General features: G+C 54.2%; 1 protein-coding gene across 6 annotated transcripts in view; it reads right to left on the bottom strand.

Annotated features, from left to right (window-relative positions):
- Positions 1-23333, bottom strand: part of PSD (pleckstrin and Sec7 domain containing) — a 48093-nt gene that overhangs the window by 23033 nt on the left and 1727 nt on the right. For 4 of the 6 annotated variants that reach the window (XM_054072318.1, XM_054072315.1, XM_054072317.1 and 1 more), the window contains exons 2-6: positions 22401-22519; positions 12078-12981; positions 11896-11998; positions 10921-11389; positions 4697-5140 (exon numbers count right to left, since the gene is read on the bottom strand). In XM_054072318.1, coding sequence (XP_053928293.1) covers positions 4697-5140; positions 10921-11389; positions 11896-11998; positions 12078-12851 — 1790 coding nt within the window. In that variant the 5' untranslated portion in view covers positions 12852-12981; positions 22401-22519. Of the gene's footprint in view, positions 1-4696; positions 5141-10920; positions 11390-11895; positions 11999-12077; positions 12982-15716; positions 15859-22400; positions 22520-23333 lie in introns of those variants that run through there. The other 2 variants (XM_054072316.1, XM_054072320.1) reach the window with 2 other exon arrangements.

Genomic DNA, 23333 nt, shown 5'->3' with positions numbered 1-23333 from the left:
GGCTGCATCCCACAGGCATGTGCAGCTGCCCACACCTCTGCGGGCAGCTCTGCAAGCCCTGGGATCCTGCCTGCTGCTCCCATCCATGCTGTAGAGGGTCGATGGGTCCTGTGTCCCGGCTCCTGCTGCCCTTCATGTCTCAACATGGAAATGCCTGGGGGGGGAAGATTCCTCCCAGGCTCGTGACCCATTTCTTGCCGTGTCAGTGCTTGTGGGGAGACATCTTCCTCCTGCACCCTAGCCTCATGCTCCCTCTGCACTCCCAACCCACACCATTCCTTCCCTATCTCCATCCTTTTCTCGTTGCTCTCCTCCCTCTGCTCAGCCCTCTGCTGCCCACCCCATCCATCACATCCCGAATCCACCCCCTCCCGGGGCCCTAAACTGGGCACAGCCCACAGGGCATCACCTCACCAGTTTGCCCAGTGCCAGCTGGAGAGACCCGCGCTGGCCTTGGCAAGGGGAGGGGCACTGGCTCACCGACCGCTGCAGTAACAAAAGGGACCTTATAAAGAGACACGGCGGAGCTTATCAGCGCGGCCGCGGCCGCTCCGGCTCCCGGCGCCTCCTCCGCCCGGGCGGCTGCAGCCCGCGGGCTGCCGCTCCTCCCCCGCAGCCGCAGCGCCCAGCTCTCCCTCTAGCGAACCTGCGCTCCCCGGCCCCTTCCACCCAGCCCACCCCCCGCTTTGCTGCCGCTTCTCTGCCCTTCCTTCTGCCTCGCCGCAGGCGATGCCTCCGATTCAGGTCCCGGCAGAGCCCTTCGGAGGTGGCACGGGGGGGCAGGTCACATCTCCCGTCACCAGCGCTGCTCAGGGACCGTTCCCGAGGCCAGGCTGGCTCTGGGCGAGAAGGATGGGCAAGGGGAGCCGGGGCTCCGGATTCCATCGGGCTTGCACCCCGAGCAGATACACTTTGCCCGTTTATATCCCGCCGTGCCCGTGGGGCTGGGTATGGGACCGCAGCAGGTGCCACGCTGCTCCTGACGGCTGCTTGCACCCAGCAGCCTGGCAAAGCCCAGGGATTTGGATCTGCGGTTGTAAAAGTCTCACTACCACAGCAGCAGCGACCCTCCTGCAGTCTTCAGGGCTGCCCCAGCTCCCACCCCACCACCTCACCAGCACTGCATCTCTTCCCAGCCAGTCCTGCTAGCCCCAGAGGGACCCTGCCAGCCCTGGAGGGCTCTGCTTCCCTCCCCCTCTTCTGTGGGTCACTGCCCTGGGAACACACTGCTTTATCTTCAGCCTTCTGTGGGGGACATACACACCTTCACCACTCACCCAAGTAGGGCGATGACCTGCTCACACACTGGGGGTACCACCGTGGCACCACTGTGGAAGGGTGGGGAGGTCCCACACTGATCACTGCTGTTCAGCCACTGCTCCCTTTCTTTTAGCCAAAGCCACCAGAGGAGTTGCAGGCATCCTGGCACCCGGGGAGTCCTCACCAGGCCTGCACTTTGGCACATTCCCCGTGTGCAAGGTCAAGATAAAAGCATGGCCTCAGATTATCGCATCCTGAGGGACATCAGGGCCTTGGCATGAGGCATAAGGCTGCATGAACCAAGGCCGCCAGCCGCAGGGGACACTATGTCTCCCCAGCAGACAGCATGTCTCCCCAGCAATGCAGGGGACATTACCAGCTTGGCTGTTCCTGCCACCGAGACAGACGGAAAGTCACAGGCTACAGGGCCATCCAAACCCCAATCATTGCAACAAATAATGTCACAGGTTTCAGGGGCACGAGAGGGAAAGCCGCAGAGCAGCACACACAGGTCTAGACCCACTGGCATTCATCACCAGTCACCCCTCATGCCAAAGACCTGCAGCCTGAAGTCACCTCTGCCACGCCTGAGGCTGAAAGCCAGCATAAAGCAGAGCCGTCACCACAGAGTCCCTCTGCTCGGGGTCCCCAGTCCACCTGTACTAGTGGCGGTTGGTCTGTACTGCTTGTGACCATAGGTGGTGGCAAATCCCCTTCTTTGGCCCTGCTGGCATGAGTGATGCTGCCTTATGATGGCTGCAGGGGTTACTGAGCTGCTTTCCACAGCAACTTCCATTAAAGACCTCCTCAATGGGAATGTTACAAGGATACTCCCTACACGGGAACCCTTGGATAACCAGCCCAGATACTTCTTCAAACTACTTAGGAAGCTTCAGCTTCATGGTTGACTCCACTGAGAGTCTAGAAAGTTGGTAGTACCAGTGATGGGCAAAGAAGAAACTTCTTGCACCTCTCCCTTGCCAGAGAGCCCTGCTGCCTGGGGACTGCCCCTGCAGATGACAGGCTGTCTCAAGCCCTGGTACCCCAGACCTCCCCTGCTTCCCAGTCTAGCTCATGCTGCAAGTCCCAAGCTCCACTCCTCTCCAGCACACAAGACACCAGATTCCAACCGCACCTGCCTGCCTGTCCACCACTGCCCACGGGGACTGCGAGGGGAGGCCTGCTTCATGCCAGGAAGCAGAGAGCTCCTGCTCCATGCCAGGCACGTGGCAGGGCTCTGCTCTCCCATGGCTCATTTCTCACCATCCTTCCTGCAGCCCCTGCCTCAGGCCACTGCTGGAGCTAGGGCACCTGCTCACCTGCTGCAGGGCAGCACGGTGGGTCTGAACATCACCCACAGGCCAAGAGGTGGGCAAGAAACCCAACTAAAAGAAGAGCTGTGCAAGGACCTACTGATAACCAAGGTAATAATTTCTAATTGGGGAACACTATTGCTTGGATGTTGTATGTGTAACAGAAGGCAAGGTTGACACTTAACGGTGCTACAGAAAGCCCAAGCCTCGGGGTAACCAGGCCAGGGAGTGCACTGAGGGCTGCAGCTGGGTTTCCTACAATGCTCCCCTCCCACCAAAGCAGAGGTACTCTTGCTTGTGAGGTCTGGAAGAAGAGAAGAAAAGAGGCTCAGCAAAGGTGGGCTCAGCAAAGATTGGCTCAGCAAAGGTCCAGGGCAGTTTCAGGGGGAATAACATCTCTCTGTGGCCTCTACAACAGCCTAGGGCTGCTCTGAAACCTGAGCTAGGAGAGGAACACAGTGCTGCAGCATCCTCAGTACCGCCGTCACACTCCACACTCCACTGACTATAAACCAGTGAGGAAAAATCTCCTTTAGGTCATGTTATTGTCGTTCCTGCTGCTAGCAGTACCTCTGCACCCTCACACCTCCCACTGCCCCTGTGGTGGTGTTGCTGCTGTGGCATGACGGCACCCTGTGGGCAGTAGGTCAGTCACTGTCCTTTTGGTTTCTCCAGGGAGCTCTGTTTCTGTCCCTTAGCTTGGCAGAGGAATAGGAAGCCTTCCTGCAGAGTGCACTGATCATAGCTGGATACTGCCACCCTTCGCTGTCTCATGCCTCCAGGACATCATCAAATTTACTGCACGAACCTTGCCTCTCCTCTCTGCTACCACCTCCCTGGCTTCAGTGCCCCAAGGAAAGAGAAGGCCAAAACCAGAATCTCTCTGCCCCAAAATGCCCTTGGAATGATTGAGAGACCACAGGGAAGATGTGATACTCTACTCTCCTCTCTTGACTGCAGACACTGAAGAGAACACAGAGCTCAGATCCCCACCTGGCCACCCTAAGATGAGCACTGAGGATGGCACAGGTTGCAACCAGAAGTGGTGTGGAAAAGACCAAGCCTAACAAAGTTTGGTGTGGGAAAGACTGAAACCAAAGTAGCTGAAAGATTCAGGAGGCTCTGGCATTGCACAGCAAGCAACCAGTTAGAGAGAGCTAGCAAGGAGGCGATGCAAACAGGAAGGTCAGCACTGGCATGACTGAGACAGGAAGTTCTCTGAGAGCCGCCAGCTGTGCAGCTGAACCACTGGACCAGACCTGACATCCAGACGAGACCTGACCACACTCCAGGTAAACGCATCCTGGAAAAGGGAAAAGACTCAGCCTGCCAACCTGCCACATCACAAATGCCTCAGCCCAAGACCTTGCTGGAAGGGGAAGGAGCACAAGAACATAGTTTCTCAGCCTGGACATGGTCACACACAGGGACAGGTTGGAAGTGGTGGGGCTGGGCTCCCCCAGCCCACTCCACCAGAGATATTCCCAGGCATGGGGTAACCATGATAAGCCTGGATGCAGGCAGGCTCAGAGCAACATACAGGGAGCCTCTAGTGGGCTATGTTCATCTCTGCCCTCCATCTCCCAACATACACAAGGCTCAGCGGGTTCAGAAGGCCAGGACAATAGGTACAAGACCATGGGACTCCTGCTCTCAAGAAACAAGAGGTTGCTACTTGGATGGTGAGGGACACAGCAGTATCAGGAAGTCTGGCTTCCAGGAGGAAAAGGCTGTTGAATTTCTACTGGCACTTGACCTCTAGTTGGCCTGTCACCACAGCCACCATGGATGCTGGACTGTCCTGCAATGGGAACCACCATAGGACTGAAGTCCTGGGACTCCATGTTTGCTAGGCTGGAGGAAGCCTCTCAGCCCTCCAGCACCAACAAAGCTGGCAAAGATGAAAAAGGAGATGCGCTTCCAATGACATGCCTACCATAACACCATGGTGATCACTGGCCTGATTGGCCACTTCACAGAAAATCCAGCATGACAAGTCCTGATCCTTCCCCTCTTCCCCAGCAACACAGGTTAGGCTCTGTCTACAAAACACACCACACAGAGTTAAACTCACAGTAAGCCTTTGTGGCCCGGCTAGACTGCGAGCAACTTTGGTCACTCACCTCATGTTGGAGGCCAAGGGTGTACCAAAGCTGTCCTCTGAGCAGCAAGGCTTGTGCTGAGCACCCTTCCTTCGTCTCCCCTGCTCCTCTTCCCTCTCCGTCCAGGGGGCATCTGTGGTTGAACTAGTCCCAGAGTCCAGCTCCAAGTGAGCCAGAGGAGCAAAGTTCTCCTTGATCAGCTTGGCACTGTCTCGGATCTGTCCCTGTATTTCTGGGGTGAGCGTTGGGAGGTCAAAAGTGAAAAAAGTCCCATGGGTGTGGGCTGGGGAAGAGAGGATGTCAATGGAATCCAAGCTGGTGTAAGATGTGCCTTTGGCTCGATGGGACTCCATGATGCTCTCAAAATGCTTGCTGAAAGAGTCCATGCCATCCTTGGAGAGGCTGTGCCCTAGAAGGAAGGGCACTGGAGACTTAAGCATACCCTGTGTGTCTTGGTCCATACTCCTAGAGGGAAAGAAAGTGAGAAGAACCGGTCACTGAGGAGTAAGGGATCAAAGCCTCAAAACAAAAGCCCACACACACCTCCAGAAGAAAAGATGGGAGGGCAGAAATCTCCTCTGAACATCTGTAACCCTCCAAGAAAATGCCTCACCTGCCCAAGCCATCATGGGAAGAGGGACTGGGCTGAGCTCACTCCAGACATATGCTTCTCCTTTAATGGACCACAGACTTTTCTTCCTTTTAGTGGCTCATCCTCCTAAGAAGCTTATGAGATAGCTACTGCTCCCAGTCACTTGACTTGAGCTTACATCCAATAAAAGGCTCAAGCACCAGAAGCAGGATGTGGTTCAGGTCCATTTCCAACCAAATCTGGAAGTGGCTGAATTTTCCACAAGCCTTCAGAGCTCCTAGCACCCAGAAGACTCCTTCTGGATCAGGACAGTGCAACAACTCCTCAGGACAGTGCAACACCTTCTTCCACGGCAGCACCATGGCTGCCAAGCACTGCGCTCAGAGCATGACAAAGACCCACCTGTAAGGTCTGCTGGCTGGTCCCAGGTGAGGTCTGGGGTCCAGCACAACGCACTGTTGAGTTCCAGGTTTCCCCAGGCAGTATGGAAGGAGCTTCACACTCAGCTCTGGGCTTGGGGACTGGAGCTGGCCCACGCCATAGAGGCCAGGCTTGGTCCTGGCTTATCATCTTGTCAAGGATCAGCCCCACAGGAAGTCCCGGCCTGTCTCGAGCACAGGTATGGGTTTAGCCCAACACAGGTTTTTCCAGACTCTGAAGCCCCAAGTGTTTGGTCCTGTAAATGAGGTGGAGTGCAACCTCCCCATCTGTCTGAATACATGACAACAGGGACATTTCCAACCCAGGGAACATCAATGCTTCAGCTGCACAAGCATAAACACAGCCCTAAAAGACAACTTTACTCATAAGCCACCATCATTTTAATAAAGCAGCAGAAAAGCAAGCACTTGTTATGCCACTCTCACCCCTGATTAAAGGAGAAGTGCTCCAGCTTGTCATAACATTTGTTATGAACAAACACCTTCGTACAGAGGGCTCAGAAGATGCATTGCTGCTACAAGCACCAAATGATTTTCACTCATTAGCTTTCACATAGCACTCAAAAATCTCGCCCTAATTACTTCAGCAGGCCAAAAGCTGGCAGCTTTGCTCTCCCAGAGTGCCGTCTGGCTTCAATGGGTGTGCTGTGAAGCCAGATGCAGGTAAGCAAAGAAGATGGAGGCTGCCCTCACCCATCCACCAGCATTTCCTTGGTTATGCAGCACTGCTCAGTGCTCTTACCATTCCCAAAGGAGCCTCAGGAGCAGCCACCTCTGGGGTGGCTTTCTGGTGAGGACAAGGTAGATCTGCAGATAAGCTTTACAGACGCGAATGTGCATTCACTGTCCTTCCCACCCAGGTGCAAGCTACTAAACCGAGCTAATGCTGCTGACTTTGTCTTGTGCCTCAAATTTGTAAGGAGGGTGATGGGCTGCGCTGGGGAGGACAATGGCAGTGGACAGAAGGGAACTTGTTCCCAGGAGAGGGAGCTGGGCTCATTCTTGTGATGAAGCATATTGCCACCAAGCCACAGAAAATAAACACAACCGGTTTTGTCCACACCATATGAGCTCTGGAAGCAATCTCTCTAATCTGAGACATCAAGAGCAAAGCCGTTCAGATCTAGAAGGATCTAACTGCAGCAGCATGGGCACAATGCTGCCTGCACACACCACTCCTGCTCAAACCTAGATGTTTTATCAGCTCCCCCTGTGCCCCAATCTAGCCCCCCAGAGGAGGGTCACTACCCTGTCGCCAAGCCAGACAAATGCAGTTGGGAGAATCAGAGGAGGGGAGGAGACACAGAGGCGGTAATCGAGCATCTGTGCAAGGGTGACAGGCAGCAGGAAAACAAATATGTTTCCAGCCTTGAGCTGGGGCAGGAGGCAGTGAGCCTTCCTTGGGAGAGGGCTAGGCAGGTAAAGAGGGGAAGTGGATCCCAGGAGCTGACAGCCACACTGCATTGCATGTTAGCGCCAAAGGCAGCAGCACTTCAGGTAAAAGCCTGCCGATGGGGGCTGCAGGGGTCTGGCAAACTGTGCTTCAGCAGCTGCAGAAAGGGGTTCACCCTGTTCTCCCTGCCTGTTGCTACAGAGCTGCACCATCCCCGGCAGTTTGAGGAGAAGAAAATCTCTCTCCTCAGGCCCTCAGCAGGTTTTTCTCTGTGCCAAATGCTCCTGGGACCCTCCAGATCCCTGATGGCCCCAGCTGTGCCCCAGCCTCCTGCCTGCATGGGCACGGCAGGCACTGTGCAAGGGTCCCAGCTCAGCCCAAAGAAGATGGGGACATATAGCACCACCCAGCAGCCCCTTGCTTTATTCCCCTCTGAACAAAGCTCTTGTACAGACCAGCCCCCGTGGCTCCTTACACTCCCTCAGGCTCCTTCACACATCTCCTCCAACTCGATTGCTGCCTGCTGTCAAGGTTCAGTGTCCAAATCCGACCCAAGTTCAGCTGCAGGTGCTGCCCACATTCCCCCGTCACGTCCATGCCGTCATGCTGGGGTCACACTGCCCTCAGTCCTCCCCTATGAGTTGCAGGCATCTTCGCTCAGTTCATCACCATGAACACCCCTTCTCCAGCCCCACCAGTGGGAGCCTGCAGGACACAGAAGTGTCAGCCCCAGCTGCTGCTCTGTGGCCAAGTTAGACTCTGAGGTGGACACTCAGCCTCCATGCAGCACATCAGACTCTTGTGGCTACTGAGGCAAGATAAGGCTATGCTTTAGTGTTTGATGAAGTCAGGGCCACAACCACTTTTTTAATCCCCAACAAGTCTTGCTCTGCAGCTATTTTTCTTTCTATCAAGCGGTGAGCACAAAGGCCCTGGAAAGGCTCCCAGTAGCAGATCCAAGGGCTTTCCGGAGTGAGGCTGCTCTGTTTGCAAGGAGAAAAGGTGTTTCTGTCTCCTCCCAGCTCTCTGCACTCTTGGCGGGGTGAGGCATCCCCAGCAAAGCCTCTTTTCTCTTATCAGCCCAAGGCACCAAGGCTGTGGGCCAAGCCAGGCACAGTCTCCAGCTTAGCCACCATGTCTGCTGGTGCTCAGGGAGGAAGGAAACTGAGCCCGCTCTCGCTGACAGGTGTCTGGGACTAATGGGAATAAGTACAGTAAAGGCTTAGACTAGTCATTAGAGTCACTAGATCTGACTAAATATATTCTGGGAGCAGATTTGCTGGAAGAAGATACTGTTTCTTCCATCATTTTTCATATCATGTTGGTTTGGTGGTGGTTTTTTTTAGCCCAATGTCCAGCCAGCTGTTAGCATTTTGGCAGAGTACATCATCAGAGAAGATACCCTTTGGAGAAATTATGAAGGACAAAATAGTACCAAGCCAAAACCCCCTTTGCAGAGGGTGCTAAAGCTTTAAGGCTAGATTTTTCAAAGGGATTTACATGTCTAAATGCCACAAATCAGCATCCAAAGATGCTTCAGTAAATTTGTAGGGCTGGTCCTTCCCAGCTACTAGGCCAGGTCTGGGTACAGCAGCTCCTGCAGCAGCAGAACCATGTCTGCTCCGAGGAGCCTGAGGGGCTGCTTAATCACCCTGGCATCACCTCTTCTGTGAGCAGGCAAACGGAAAGCTTGAAGTAGAAAACATCAATACTGGTGACTGGTAAACAGGGAGGAGGACTGCAGCTGCAGAGCTCAGAAATGGTGTGTAAGCAAAAACCCAAGGCTGTGATGCAGGGACTAAACAAGCTTTGAGGCTCCTGATTTTCAAGACACTGCCCACAGGGTCTGCACCTACCAGGGCTGAAGGGGCTGAAAATCAAAATGGCTACTGGTCTACAAAGAGCCAAGAAAAATGAAGATGATGCCCCTCTATACACATTGGTAATTATATTGGGAGCACCACCTTTAGGAGCAACAATGCATTTAATGATGCATCCAAGCTTTCCAGCACTCTCTGGGGAGCTACATTAAGGTGCCTCAGAGGACAAAAAGCAAGTCTAGGCTTACAACTCATAGGACTTGTAGTGGCCTACTACATATTTGGGAATAAAATATCACTATGCAAGATAATTGTTACAGTGACTTGAAGAACATGGTTGCAGTGATAATAACACCTTACTCAAGATTTCCATCACCATTCATTTGGAAGAAAATATATAATAAATAACTTATTTTCAGCTTTTCTTTAGAATTCAAAGTTTTTGAGGACAGGGTAGGCAGCAGGGACAGATGCATTCATCCCCTCCACTAGAGATGGAAAGGTTGGACAAACAGGCAGGAACCTAGCTCCCCTTGGGATGCATATCCTCCCTCCACATCAACCCAGCACTTACATGCTTGTCCTTTTCAGCGCTGAGGCATGCAAGAAAGCTGGGGAGGGACTTTTTACAAAGGCCTGTAGTGACAGGACAGAGGGAATGGCTATAAACTGGAGAGGGGCAGATTTAGACTACACATAAGGAGAAATTACTTCACAATGAGGATGGTGAGGCACTGGCACAGGTTGCCCAGGGGAAGTTGTGGCTGCCCCATCCCTGGAGGTGTTCAAGGCCAGGTTGGATGGAACTTTGAGCAGCACGATCTAGTGGGATGTGTCCCTGCCCATGGCAGCGGAGGTGGAATTAGATGATCTTTAAGATCCCTTCCAGACCAAATCATTCTATGATTCTGTGATTATATTTTCTCACTGCAGACATCAACACCTTCCTTCCCCTGTGTTCCACCTACATGCTCACCACCTGCCTTTTGCACACCTAAGTGAGTACATGCTGCCTTGCAACATCCTAAGCATCGCTCTGGCGTTGTGTTTCCAAGGTGAGACCTCTCCCCACTCCTGTGGAGCACTTGCTGATGATGCTGAGCCCCATAACTGCACCTGAGACTCTTTGCCAATACACATACCAGGAGATACCCTTGGCTGCCACTTCCCTGCACAGACATCCCTGGCTCCCTGCCAGGGCCTTTCCCCTCCAGGCAGCTGTCCCACAGCGCTCTGAAGCTCCTTCCTCTCCTGACGCCTCCTGAGGGAGGCTGACAACGCCTGTCACTCTTCATGGTCAAACCACCACTACAAAGGGCACTCCATGGGCGGAGCCCCATGGCGAAAATGCCGTCTCCCTTAGTCCTGACTGCTAGTGCCTGGCACAGGGCAGACAGCAGCTTGGATGGCGTTATCTGTCCACAGGTGAACTATTGGATGTCACCCACTCCATCAGCCTCCCAGAATAGTTTTTTTTGCCACACAAGTGAAAAATGACACAAAAGACATCAAAACACTTTTTCCAGCTTGACACACACCCCACTCTTTCCCCAACACGGCAAATACCTATCGAGGCCAAGCAAAAGGGACCACTCCCACCGTTAAACCACAGGGCTCAGACGCCCTGTCACCATCACCCAAACGCCCAGCAGCACAGGGGCAGGACGTAATTAACCTGGTGGGACTCACGCTGGGAAGTCTCAGTCCATCTGGGTGACCCGAGCTACAGGGATCACACCAGTGGAGTGGGGCCCATGGCACAGCACCAGGAGCTGGATCACTAGCACTGCCTCATGCTTCCCAAGGGGCGGTAAGGGCTCTCTACCAGTCCCAGCGCCAGTCCCAGACCCAATCAGGTGATCCAGGACCCCATCTGACCCACACACACAGCTCAGACTGGAATTTTAACTCAGGCGCTCTTTCAGCAGAGTCCGTTTTACCATGCAGGGGAAAATAAGGAGGGTGAGAAGAGCTTTTTACCCTCATACACAGATCCTCACCTTTCCCTGTTCTTGTTCCTCGTCGCCTCAAACACCTCATCATCCTCATCCGTGTGCCCATCCCGCAGCCCATCCTTTGGGCAGCTGGTGCCCCGGGCAGGGGTCTCCTCTGTTGTGCTGTTCCTCCTGCCTGGGGTGCCCCCAAAGCTTGGGTTGCTCTCGCTGTCCTTCTGGCTCTCAATTGCTGAATCCACCTCCTCTTTCTCAGCCAAGATATCATCAATGTTGGTTTCACGATAGCACCTCAGTGGCACGGTGTCCAGGTCTGTCTCAGAGTACTTCACTGTCCTCCTTATAATCCCCGTCTCACAGGAGCCAGGCTTCTGCCCGCTCGGAGGAGCCATCTCTATCTCCACCTCCACATGGCTCAAGCTGTGCTCAGGCACTGATGCTGGTGGCTTGGTGGGCAGCGGACAGGCAGGCTTCTGGGAGGGCTTGGCCAGGGAAGCAGAGTCGAGGACAGAGGAGCCTGTAAGGGAGCCCCAAGCACTCAGAGCTGCGGGTAGCTGTGCTGGGGAGTGCCAGGGTGCTGCTCCTGCAGCATCACATACACCCCAAGAGCAGGGTCACGTGTGTGATGGGCAACAGCAAATGGACAGGGGAAGCCAGAAGGAAAAAGGGTGTGGAGAAGCAGAGAGGGGAAGTGCACCCGTAGCCAGCCCTGAGCCCCCGTCCGAACCCCAAAGCCCTTCTGCAAAGGCAATGCGGGGGTGCTGTGGGTCATGGGTCCAAGTCATCCCCTTTGCACAATGTCTCGCATGGCTGCAGGGGACTCTGTGAGGAGGTTGGTGCATGCAGGCTCTGGACCCAAGAGGACATGGACTGGCTGATCTTGTGGGGGGAATCTCAGCTGCCCAGTGTGCTCCGACAAGTTCGGAAGTTTGGGCAGCCCCAGAGGGAGTCCTGGCAGAGATTCAGACTTGCAAAGGACAGGCTGAGGTTGGTCTGGCTGAGGGTATGCCCCCACCAACTTACCTGTCTTTGGAGCATCTGGGGAGCCATAGAAGAATTCCCACTTGGCCTTTGCGATGCGCTGGGCATGAGCTGAGCTCTGCCGGGGGTACAGCCATGCGCTGCCCTGCAGAGGGGAGAGCAGTGAGTGGACAACGGGGAGCAGGGCAGAACCCACGCCTGGTTCAGAGCACTCTGGCACCTACCTGGGATCGGGGGTCCAGCTTTGGGGGGCTCCTGGCAAAGGCGGGGAAATCCTCCGGCAGCCCATTGGTGAGGGAGCGGCAGAGGCAGTTGGTGTCAAGAGTGCAGGGCTCCTTCCCACATGGATGCGTTCCCCGCGGGATCCTGCCCCCAGCCAGGAGTGGGTCAGATGCGGAGGCCTCCAGCTTCAATGTGTGCAGGAGTCGTTCCTGGGGCAGAGGTTGGGGCTGAGGGCACCCCACATCCCTGCCAAGCTCCAGGCTGCGGCTGAGGTGGGGGCTGTTCTCCCAGCGGGGCTGGAGGGGCGGGAGGCTGCCCAGAGTCTGTACGCTGGCCTTCTCGATGAAGCGGAAGGTGACAACGGAGCTGTGCCCCTCCGGGGCCGCGGCAACCAGCGGGCTGCGGCTGCCCGGGGAGCAGAGTGCCGCAGCAGACGGACCACGACGAGGGGTGCAGGGGGCTGTCAGGCGCCCCACACCCAGGCAGCTCCCGTTGCCAAAAGCAGCCGCCTCTGCTGGCTTGCGGGCCAAGGAACCGGTGCTGTTGTAGAGGCCGATGGGGCAGCGGTGGGCGTCAGGGACCAAGCCCTTGCGCAGAAGGTGGAGGCGGCCAGCATTGAGGTTGGGGGTCAGGCAGCGCGGGGGGCTGTGCCTCCCGGCCTCGGGGCTCCCCCCTGACAGCCAGGACCTCCGGTCCACCCCGCAGGTGAACGGCGGGGGCGAGGCAGCACAACCCTCCTCAGGGTGGAAGCAAACGGGTCCCCCCGCCTGGGCCATTCCACCGGAGGAGGGCACGGAGGTGTCAGGTCCAGAGCCTGGTGGGGTGGCACGGGGACGGTGAGGTGGGTTTGTGGCACCCTTGAGATGATCATAGCCAGGTCAAGGGGCGATGCATCCTCAGGCAGCCCTGAAACAAGGGTGAGGAGAGCTGGTTAGTGGAGAGTGGACACAAGAAGGAGACTGGGGCCAAGGGGAGGACAGGTAAAAGGTGCCCTGCCCTCAAGGCAGGACAAAACGATGCCCCAGGTGACATAACCCCCTTCAAATTCCCTTCCACTGCAAGAAGAGGTGAGGTTCATTGCAGGCATCAGACCAGCAGTGCTGTGTGGACACTGGCATCCCTTTGCTCAGTCCCCAGGTCTCCTCGGGTATTTGCTTTCTTCCCAGGGTGTCAGAAGGCTCAGGCACTTCCCCCACAGACCGGCACCCCAGGCACAGCAGGAAATCATGCTATTCAATTTAAAACGGGTTTCATTCATCCTGCTTTTGGTTGAATATATTTACTACCCACAGCCTACTAAAAATCACTTCAATAAAGGGTTGGAAAATTATAAACTGTATCACTGAGACATCCCCCAATTACACTTGCTCAAGCAGCTTAATACGAGCAGCATGGGCAAGAAGCCTCTCTCTTTGGAAGTCAGCCTGGGTTTAAAGTGTGTCACACCAGCACATGCAGCAGCCACTATCAGTGGCACAGACAGAGCTGTCAATACCCACAGATCCAAAAAGCAGTAGTTACAACAATCTCTCCCTGGGGTGAGGCTTTCCTGCCTGTCTCTGCCCAGGGACCATTGTTCCGGAGGCAAGATTTGCCACCCCAAAGTGGCAGGTGGTTGGCTGCATGGGAAGGCAGGACACAGAGTCCTGTTGGCATCACCAGCAGGGCTGCCAATGTTTTTCTTTCTCCCAGCGGAGCTAAAATCTTATCCTTCCCCAAGCTTCTCCGAATTGCTGGTGTGCAGAAAAGACTCTGCCTTAGATGCTTTTTGCCTTCTGACAGATGCCAAGATACCAAGTCCCTCACTTAGATCTCATAATTTGAAAGCAAGAAGCCGAAAGTCAGTTGCAAATGGAGGAAAGAGTGACTTCTTCTCTCTCTTTCCAAGTACAAACCAGACAGGAGTAAATTCCTGAAGGATGTGGGGCAAATTTTCAAGTGTTTAGACTCCAGGGATGCAGAGATATAACTCTTAATAAAACAGTCCACAGGGCAGGTGCTCACCTATCTGCACTATCACACTGCTAAAAAAAAAAATCTGTCTCCTGCTGAGCACAGCAATCTGTAATTCACTCACCACAAAAAAAAAAAAAAAACAATCTCTTGTTTAATATGTAAATGTTTTTACAATCATTTTCCCCCGTTATGGTGTGTTCACACTCAAGGTTGCTGGAGATAACTGATAAATAATAAAGATGTGGGGTTTATATATTTAAAATGAAATTTCACTCTTTATCTCAATGCAGACTGACACACATGCCAAGGAAAAAAAGTTATCACTAGAAATAGTTGGCATTTACTGTAATATAACAAATCTACAAAACCAGCCTATCTCAACACATGCGAGTTATTGCTAAAATAAATGGGATACGCACAGTGTGTCCTCCTGGTTATCAAAGGCAAATTATCAAATTCAGAGTAAAGGCCATGCCTGCCTGTGAGCCACTGAAGCTGGAGAACTACATCATCCATCAGAGTGAGCTTTTCTTTAATAATGAAAGGTAAAAAGCACAAGTGCAACAGAGATGAAAAATCAATGACAGAGCCAAGGATTCCTGCTTGCTGATTTAAATTGTGAATCAAGTTGATGCTCTTTAAATCACTGTGATGAATGGGTTGGACTGCAAGGCACTGGTGGACTGGAGGAAGCCTTGCTGGTCCCACTACCTGAGGGTGGGAGAAGTGCTGCAAAGGAAAGCCATAGCGGCTGACCAGGCAGCCTAGGGCACGCATTCAAAGAGAAAAACTCAGAAGCTGCAGTGTAATAGCCGGGGGCTTCACATCAGTGGGGGATTTGATTTGTTCAATAGAACACCTCATCCATACAAGAAACTTGTTCCTCCTGGCTGTCCCTTCTCAGCAGCCACAGGGATGTTCAGAGATTTCCCCGGGCCGTTGATGTGAGCCGTACGTGGTGCAACACGGACGGTGACCCCCTGTGAAGGCAGGAGGCAGCAGGAACTGCTTATGCTGCGGGGGAAGAGCGCACCCACGCCCAGGGTGTGTGGGAACAACACGCAGGAACTGGGGGAGGACGCGAGGGGAATGGACAAAGAACGGGGTAGGGATAGGAGGGAATTAAGGGGTGCAGGGCTGGGGGCTGCATTCACACGGTGGGCCGTATCTGTGCACTGACACGGCGGCGGCAGGGAACGGGGGCAACCGGGCTGCGAGGGGGCAGCTGATGGAACGGGGCAGGATGGCTCCAGGAGGTGCCTTTGAACTCTGGAGGGACACGGAGCAGTCGCGGGTGGGGGGGAGCTGGAGACCGAGGAGGGGTGCCTGGCGTGCCGGAGGGCTGCGGGAGGGACGGGGAACACCTTCCCGAGAGGGCGTCGAGGTAGGGGACGCGCCCCCCTTTCCAAGCTGGGGCCGAGCCCGCCCTGCCCTCCGCAGCCCCCCCGCCCTGCCCGGAGCCTCCCTTCTCGGCGGGATCAGCCCTGAGTGGATGTGACATCCATCTGGATGAGCGGGGGGCCGCCCGCTCCCCCCGCGAAGCCGCCCCGGCGCGGCGCCCCCAGCCCCGTGGAGCCGCCCCGGGCATCCCCGGTATCGCCGCTGCGAGGGCGAGGGGTCCCCGCAAAAACTGCTCCAACTTTCCCAGCTCCCCCGCCGCGCCCCGCTCCGCTCCCCGTGCTCACCGGCACCGGCGCCGCCGCATCCTGCCGCCGCGGCACGGCTCGGTTTGGCTCGGCTCTGCACGGCACGGCTCGGTTTGGCACGGCTCTGCCGCCCCGTCGCTCGGTGCGGTGCTGTGCGACCAGCGCCTGCCCGCCGCTCCCCGCCGCGCTAATCCCGGCCGTGCCCGTCACTCCGCCCCACCGACAGCCCCGGCAGCCAATGGGAACCCCCTGCCGGGCGCCGGCCCCGCCCCGCCGGTGGCACCGGGACACGCGGAGCGGGGGATGCGGGCGTGTCCCGCGTCCCGGTGCGGCTCCGAGCACTGCCCGGCGTCCCGGCGTCACCTCCTGCGGGTCCTGCTGTCCCGGTGCGCACGTCCCCGTGTGCAGGCATCGATTTGGCCTCATGCACTGGCAGACACGACCCCGAGTGCCACCGCGCCTGTCCCGCTGTAATGCCACACGCGTCCCCGCTCACCGGCGCGCACATCACCGTGCGTGGCACGTTCTGCTCAGCAGCACACGTGCTCCCCTGTGGCCGCGGGCAGGTGCCCTCATGCATGACCGTGCACAGCCAGGTGTGGTGTGGTGTGTACTACAGGGCACAGCCTGCCCCACAGCCCACCGCTGCCTGGGGACAAGAAGACAAAAGCTGCCGTGTCCAGGGACACCGGCCACCCCCAGCAAGCTACTGGCCCTTGCCGGGGAGCAGCCCCCGTGCTGAGGATTCATCTCTCCAGGGGTAGTCTCACTCCAAGCACGCCACAGCCAAGGTACCAAGGTGTCCCATGCCACAAGACACTTGACTCCACTGTTTCACCAGCCACCCCAGGGATGGGAAACACCTCTCCACTACCAGGAAACCCCTTCATGCTGCAAGGGGAATAAAACCACCCACCTTTTGCATCTTGCCCAGTGGCTCTGCTGGCACTGGAGGTGGGTGTGAGCAGAGCCTACATGGGGCAGCCAGATGCCAAGGTGAGGGGTGTTACAGGGCCACTGGGCTTCCACCACACTGGGTCTGCACGCAGCAGATGCCGCGGCTGGCAGCCAGCATTCCCTGCCTGCCCAGCCTGCCAGATCGATTTGCTATTAAACAGCACTTTATTACCCAGCCCAGCAATCATTATTAAATGTGTACGAGAAGAAAGGCCCAGGGGAGCCAGGGCCTCGTGTGCACACCGTACCTACAAAGGGAATTTGGAGAAAGCTGCCCCTCCTTGCTGCTTTCCCTGCCTGCAGTGAGCACAGCTCCATGCTCACCTAGTAAGCGTGTTCCCTTCTCTCCTCCCAGGCACAAGAATATAGGCAGAATGCAGCAGGCTGGGCAGGCAGGCTCTCCTCATATTTAATGCATTGAAGCACTGCCATTTTCCTTCTCCTGGCTTCTGCCTGCGTGGGGCCCCTCTTCCCCACACCAGGGACCACAGGTCCCTGAGCTGCCTCGCACACAGTCAGCTTTCCTGGCAGACTCGGAGAAGCAGGGCTAATTACAGACCTCGCTGCTGCGGGATCAACGACCTGATTCCTTCAGCAGCTTCTTGATGGCAGGAGGGTGGGGAGGGGGAAGGCTTTTCTCTAAGTCGCAGCCGGAGCGACAAATTTAACCGAGTGGAAGAGCTCAGTGCTTTCCCAGTGTATCTGTACCAGAGCAAGGCATGCCTGTGTGTTACCAGTACCTGCAGGAAGCCCTGCCGAGAGCTGCAGAGGGCAAGGGAAAAGTCTTCTACCATCCTGGCTGGAGATCCAGGCCATCCACAGAAAACACATTTCCTTCCAAATCATGTCTGTTTTCCCCACAGTAGCTGCTGTTCTCCCTACTCCCCTCTGCTCCATATCCCTCTCACCTTCCCACAGCTCTGTGCCTCCTGAAGGATGTGCCGCACACACACGGGTCTGGCCAGCACTGACCTAAGCCCCACTGGGTCAGGATTTAGCCCTGGATCTTCTGGTTCCTCCTGCTGCAAAACCCTCCCTAGCTGATGTGGGCCAGGAGGGAGCAGGAAACCCCCCCTTCAGAGGAACAAGACAGGGACAGGGAGAGTCCCCAGTGCTCTACCCTATAGCCCCAACCTAGCGAGCTTAGCTAGAGCAGCAGGATGGCCATGCACTGGGAACTCTTTACTGTCACTTGGCCACTTCGGCACCTCCGGTCTTTGCTGGCAGGTACCACAATCTTCCTACATAAGAGTCCGCCTGGCTCCATGTCATCCCTTTCAGCATCCTGGTCTCTGCTAGTTCCTCAAGTCTGGCCACAGGAAGCTTCCAGGAGATTTCTAACTACTGCCAGCACTGCCCTTGGTCATCTTCACAAATGCAACGTGCCTCTCCCTTCCGAGCCTAGAAGGGTGTTACTAGGGCAGAATGAGGATGAACTTCTTGCTTGGAAGAGACTAACCTGGAATGTCATAGTATCCTGGCAACTGTACAGACCTAGGTACTTGAGTGGGGAGGGGATAGACCAGGGTTCCTTCCCCCAGCTGGGTCCAGGAGCGTCTGATGCTCAGTCTGTCCCAAGGTGCAGAGATCAGTCTCTAGAAAGGTGTATCTCCTGCGGATGCAGCTCCACTTGAAGTAAACACCCTGATGCACCTCTGGGCTGCTCCCCTGAGTGCAAGGGGGCTGTCAGAGCAGTTTCTTTTGGTGCAGGTTGTGCATAAGGCACTGCAAAGGGCATAAGAGCCATGCTCTGACTCACTGCTGCCAAAGTCAGTAGCGATGTGCGTTAGCCTCAGGATACAGCATAGCCTTGCAAGTGGAGACAGTTGCTCCATCAGCAGGCAGGTGCTCCTCACCCAGCTCACTGGAAGCACCGTGGAAATAGCAACTACAGTCCCACAGGAATGGGTCCAAGTAAGGACAAGGAAAGCTGAACTCCCCTTATCTGTGCATTGAGGGCTCCAGGGCAACAAATTAGGTTGCATGTGCTCCCCTGGGGCCTAGACTTAACTACATAGCTCTAATTAATGCCTTCTGCCTCTGGTGCCAACACACAACCACATCCTAGCTGTGTATTTAAAAAGCCACTGCAGTATAGCCAAGACTTTAATGGGCTGATGTACTTATCTGTTATTTCACCAGGCTGGTGATTAAGGATAAATGGTGAAAACACCCTTCCTTGATAGTCTGTTATACAAATGCTGCTTTACAGCTTACTCGGGGCAAAAAGGCAGTGCTGGAGATCCTGCCTGCCCACCCTGCCCAGTCCTCAGGCTTCTGCCCAGACCTGGCTCTGGGGGGAGCACCCATATCATCCTGTGTCTCTTGCAGCTTTCTTGCCTGGGCTGGGCACACGCATGGGACCACAGAAGGATTTTTCAGGGTGAAAGACACTCTGGAAGAGGACACAGACTGCAAAATGTGTTACCAGAGAGAAGAGACATTACAGACTGCTGCTTATGTGAGGGATAGCTGCTGCCTGCCTGACTGCCAGTGCCCTTCCCAGCGTTGCAGCTCCTACCTGGATCTGCCCCTTCCTGCAGGAGAGACACGGGCTGGGAAGAGCAGAGGCGTGGAAAGGAGGCAGTGAAAGCGGTATGGTGGGACTTGGAGTGAGCTGTAACAAAATATTTCTATGACACCCTGGGACCATCTGCTGTTGCAGAAATCCTCTGAGCCTGTCCTAGCCCTGGGAAGCACCCATGCAGCAAGTGGGCTTCCCCCTGCACCAGCATCCATCAGTCAGGATGAAGGTAGAAATGCCAGCATGGTAAAACCTGTCCTGGGGATGTGGGGCCTCAGCACAGCTTGTGCCATAAATAATCTCCCTACACAGCATTTAGGGAAACAATTGCGTGGGAGTATCTCTTGGTAAAAAGATGCTCAGGGAAAAGATGGTATTGAAGGAAAGCAGATTTCTGGCTGGTGGGGTGCGCTCACTACTGAGGTTGGAGCTTCTTGGGTGTCAGCAGGTCACTTATCACTCATTGTGGTAAGTCACTGCATCAAAGAGGCAAGTTTAGTCTGAAACAATCCAAATCACCAGTTCTCTGGTGACCCTCCCAGGACATGACTTGTGCTCCAGAGCAGATCTCTGGAACTGCTCTCCAGCTAATCTCTGCAACAGCAAGAGGTGATCCCTTCCCCCCACCTTCAGCCTCAAGATTCACATGGGTGAAGGTGAAAGGGTGTAAGACGGAGTAAAAGCAATGGATACAGGGAGTACCATAAACATAAAAGAAACAGCGAGCCCTGGGCACACGGCTGCAACCAGCACAGGGAGGATGTGCTTACATGCAGAATTGTATATATGTGTGGAAACCCAAAAATGTCAGTTAAGGAGGAGTAATTACAGGCATAGTGAAGAAACTGAGGAAAACCTAACACCATGGAGACATGTGAAAACACATGCAAAGGACATTCTTGGAAGCTGTGGATTAATAAAAGAGATGCTGCAGAACAGGCCCACATTGGTGTACAGCTAAGAGCTCCCTATGTTCCTCTTCCAAACCTGACTTACACAGCTCGGCCTTGCTTTGCTTTTTTGCTTTTTTTTTTTTTTAAGCCTCAACTGTACAGTCAGATTCTCTTCTCAATAAGAGAAAGGGAAGGTGGCATGCACAGGGAAGAGCTGAACAGAGGCCTCATGGGTTCCTGTTTCACCAGCTTAAGAGTGGCTCCTGGTGGTACTGTGCAATCTCAGCACTCACGAAAACCAGAGTTTGCCCTGTGAGCTCAACACCTTCTTCCATGGAACCAAGAAGACCAGCTGTGGTCCACTCCAACCCTGCTAGTCATGGAGGGTGTCAGATTTATCCTGCAGCCAGGGAGAATGTGGTGAGAGTCCAAGGAAAAATAGTGTTGAGACATTTTACTCAACTTATGCTTATGGGATGCTACATGCACCCAGCTCTCACATCATAAGCTAAAATTGCAGTGCTTCTGTTGTCCTTAAAATGATCTTCTCTCTTGCCCCACTTAAGACTAGTAGTAAACTGTAAAGGGAATGCCTTCAGAGTCTTCGCAAGGCTAAATATGTTTATCTAGCAAGATGCCAAGCCATCATAAGAGGTGATAGATCTTAGGACAGCAGGTTAGTGATTGGCACCGTACAATCTCCTGAAAATAAGTATACCCTCCCAAAGCACCAGTCTCCAGAGACCCCAGCAGGCTTGAGGAAACCCAGACATCTTCTTGATACACTTTTGGTATGGAAATAACTGCATTTTCAATGCAAGAGAAAATCAAGGGATAAGGGTGGAGAAGATTTGTCCGAGATCAGTCAGCAAATCAGGAGCATCTCTGGGAAAAAAAACACCTTGGATTCCTTACTTTAGGTCAGCTCTTCTAACCACAAGACTCCCCTCCTCTTTAGGCTCAAGTTTCCTAAACCTCACTCCTGCTTCCCAAAGGATGAGTTCAAGACCAAACTGTTCTCCTAGACTCTTCAAAAGTACAGCCAGGCACCAGCACTGCCTTGCGGCAATGGAACTGACTGAAGCCTCTGTTCAGCATCAGGGGGATGTTCATGAGGTTGAAGATGCCAGTAGGACTGGACCCAGGGCCATGCCCTGGCCCTGAGAGCAGCCAGCACTATTTGTGAGCTGATCTGCTTTCTCCCCCCAGGGCTCAGCTTGGTCACTACAGATCAGCTCAAGGCCTGACACAGGAGCCCTGCTACCCCTCACAGGACATCAGTGCCCACTAGGACGACAGGACACCCACAGGACTGACCAGTGTCCCTTTCTTGTTGAAAATACCTGTGCAATACACTTCCCCAGCTGCCCTAAACACAGCACTGGTGTCACAGTCCGGCACTGCTTCTGGTAACAGTCAGCTTCAGAGGCACTTTGTCTAAAACAGTGTCTTAGAAGGGGACAAAACAGAAGTGATGGGCACGTGCCTGGTGAGTCATGACAGATGCAGTTCACCCCAGAAAGCAGTGAAGCTCACCTCACTGGTCTTGAAAGGGGCTGCCTTTTTAAGCTAGGAGCTGGGGCTGCCTAAATGACACCAGACATACACTGTGCCATGGAGCTAACCGAACATGTGCTAAAAGCGGGCCAGCTGGGTTAACACAAGTGCTTGTCATCTCCATTTCCTCAGCTCTCATGTCCCGTGTCCTCCAGGCTCACTACTGAACTCATAGCACTTATAGGCACCAGTAGACTTGCACGTGAACAGGACTACAGCCCTTTTAATTTCCTTTTAGAAGATAGATTAGTAGAATTGGTCAGTCTTAGAGAAGCAGTTGTGATAATCTTTCCCACATCCTCTTTAAAATCTAGAAGCTGGCAGTTATCCAAGCTTATTGCAGGAAGTTTTTAGCCCAAGCTCTGCCCTCATCCTACCGCTTGACTAGCAAGGTGAATTCCCCTGATCTTAAGGGATGTCCCTGACACCAGGGCCAACTCGGGAAGCTGTTTTGGCAGACCAGTTTGCAGCATTAGGGCTTAACTAGAAATGTGCATCTAGCTGAGGCTTAAAAAGGAGACACCTCTCAAGAAAAATGCAGACTCACTTTAGCCAAAGCATATACCACCAGAAAGGCAGAAGCTTGCTGCAACTCTTGCCTGGGCAGAGCAGAACAAAGCACAGGCTCCTCAGGCTTGCCCTCTTTAAGCTGTCCCCTCACTGCTAAGGTACAGTGGATAACACCACCCAAGCCCTATATGGTGCTGCTGTACAGCTATACCACAACCACTTTGCATACAGGAAAACTTTACAGACGTGAGCACAAACCCAGCACTGATTTGAGATCCTTACCATTGGTGTCCTACATTGCTAGCTCTACTTGACATCCTGATTATGTAAAGCTGTGTCTCAGCATACGTCCTTACAATACAGTAACAGGCTCTGATGTTCTTTCTGCATCTGCAATAAACCTGTGGAGAAGAAAGAGAACAGTCTGAGCACTTTACAGCTGAAAACTGTCCATGACTCTTAGTACATGGCACATACATTTCAGTAGCCATAGCTTCAAACCTACATATGAACTCCACCATAAACCAATAGTTGTCAAGGTCCTGGGGCACTAATAAACCTTAGCAGCCTGAACCAGCCTCACTTGGAGCCTCCACCAGCTCCTGTCTGTGGGTCCAGGGGTCCTATTTAAGCTGAGCCTGGGGCTCTTAGCTCCTAAATAGCAATATTGTAGGAGTTTTGGTCTCTAGCTTAGCTTAGCCAAGCTATTTTCATGCTGGGTTATGGGCACTGTTGGTCTGGACCCTCTCCTGTAGGCTGATAGTCTAGGTGGACTTCAGTCATGGCCCTGACTGTGGGTCATAGGGTTGTGCCCGACTCTGGTTATCTCCACTGGGCACTGGTCAGTTATTGAGTGGCTGGGGGAGGCCTGCCCTTTCAAGGGCAGCCACCTTTGCTGTGCCCTGACACGGCTGGCATGTTCACCCTTCCCTTCTCTATCTTGCTTGCGCTCCCTTAAATGCTGAAACTCAGGGCTGTGCTGGGCTCAGGTGCCACAGATGCTTGTCAGAGTAAGCACACCACTGCACTTGCTGTGGTGTTACGTTAGGGAACCTGTTTTCAGGTTGCAGGATCCAAAAGCTGCTCATTGTTTCCCAGGGCAATGCTGACCCTTAGAGCTGCATCTGGAGATAAGCCAGCACCACCTGAGAGGCTGCAGTGCTCCAGCCCTGGCACAGTGACTGCTGTCTTGCAAGTAGGCTGAAGTGAACTGCA

The sequence above is a fragment of the Cuculus canorus genome, chromosome 7 (genome assembly GCF_017976375.1).
Source record: "Cuculus canorus isolate bCucCan1 chromosome 7, bCucCan1.pri, whole genome shotgun sequence".
NCBI lineage: Eukaryota > Metazoa > Chordata > Aves > Cuculiformes > Cuculidae > Cuculus > Cuculus canorus.
The sequence above is the reverse complement of the archived record's forward strand: the minus strand, read 5'-3'. Positions and strand labels throughout refer to the sequence as shown.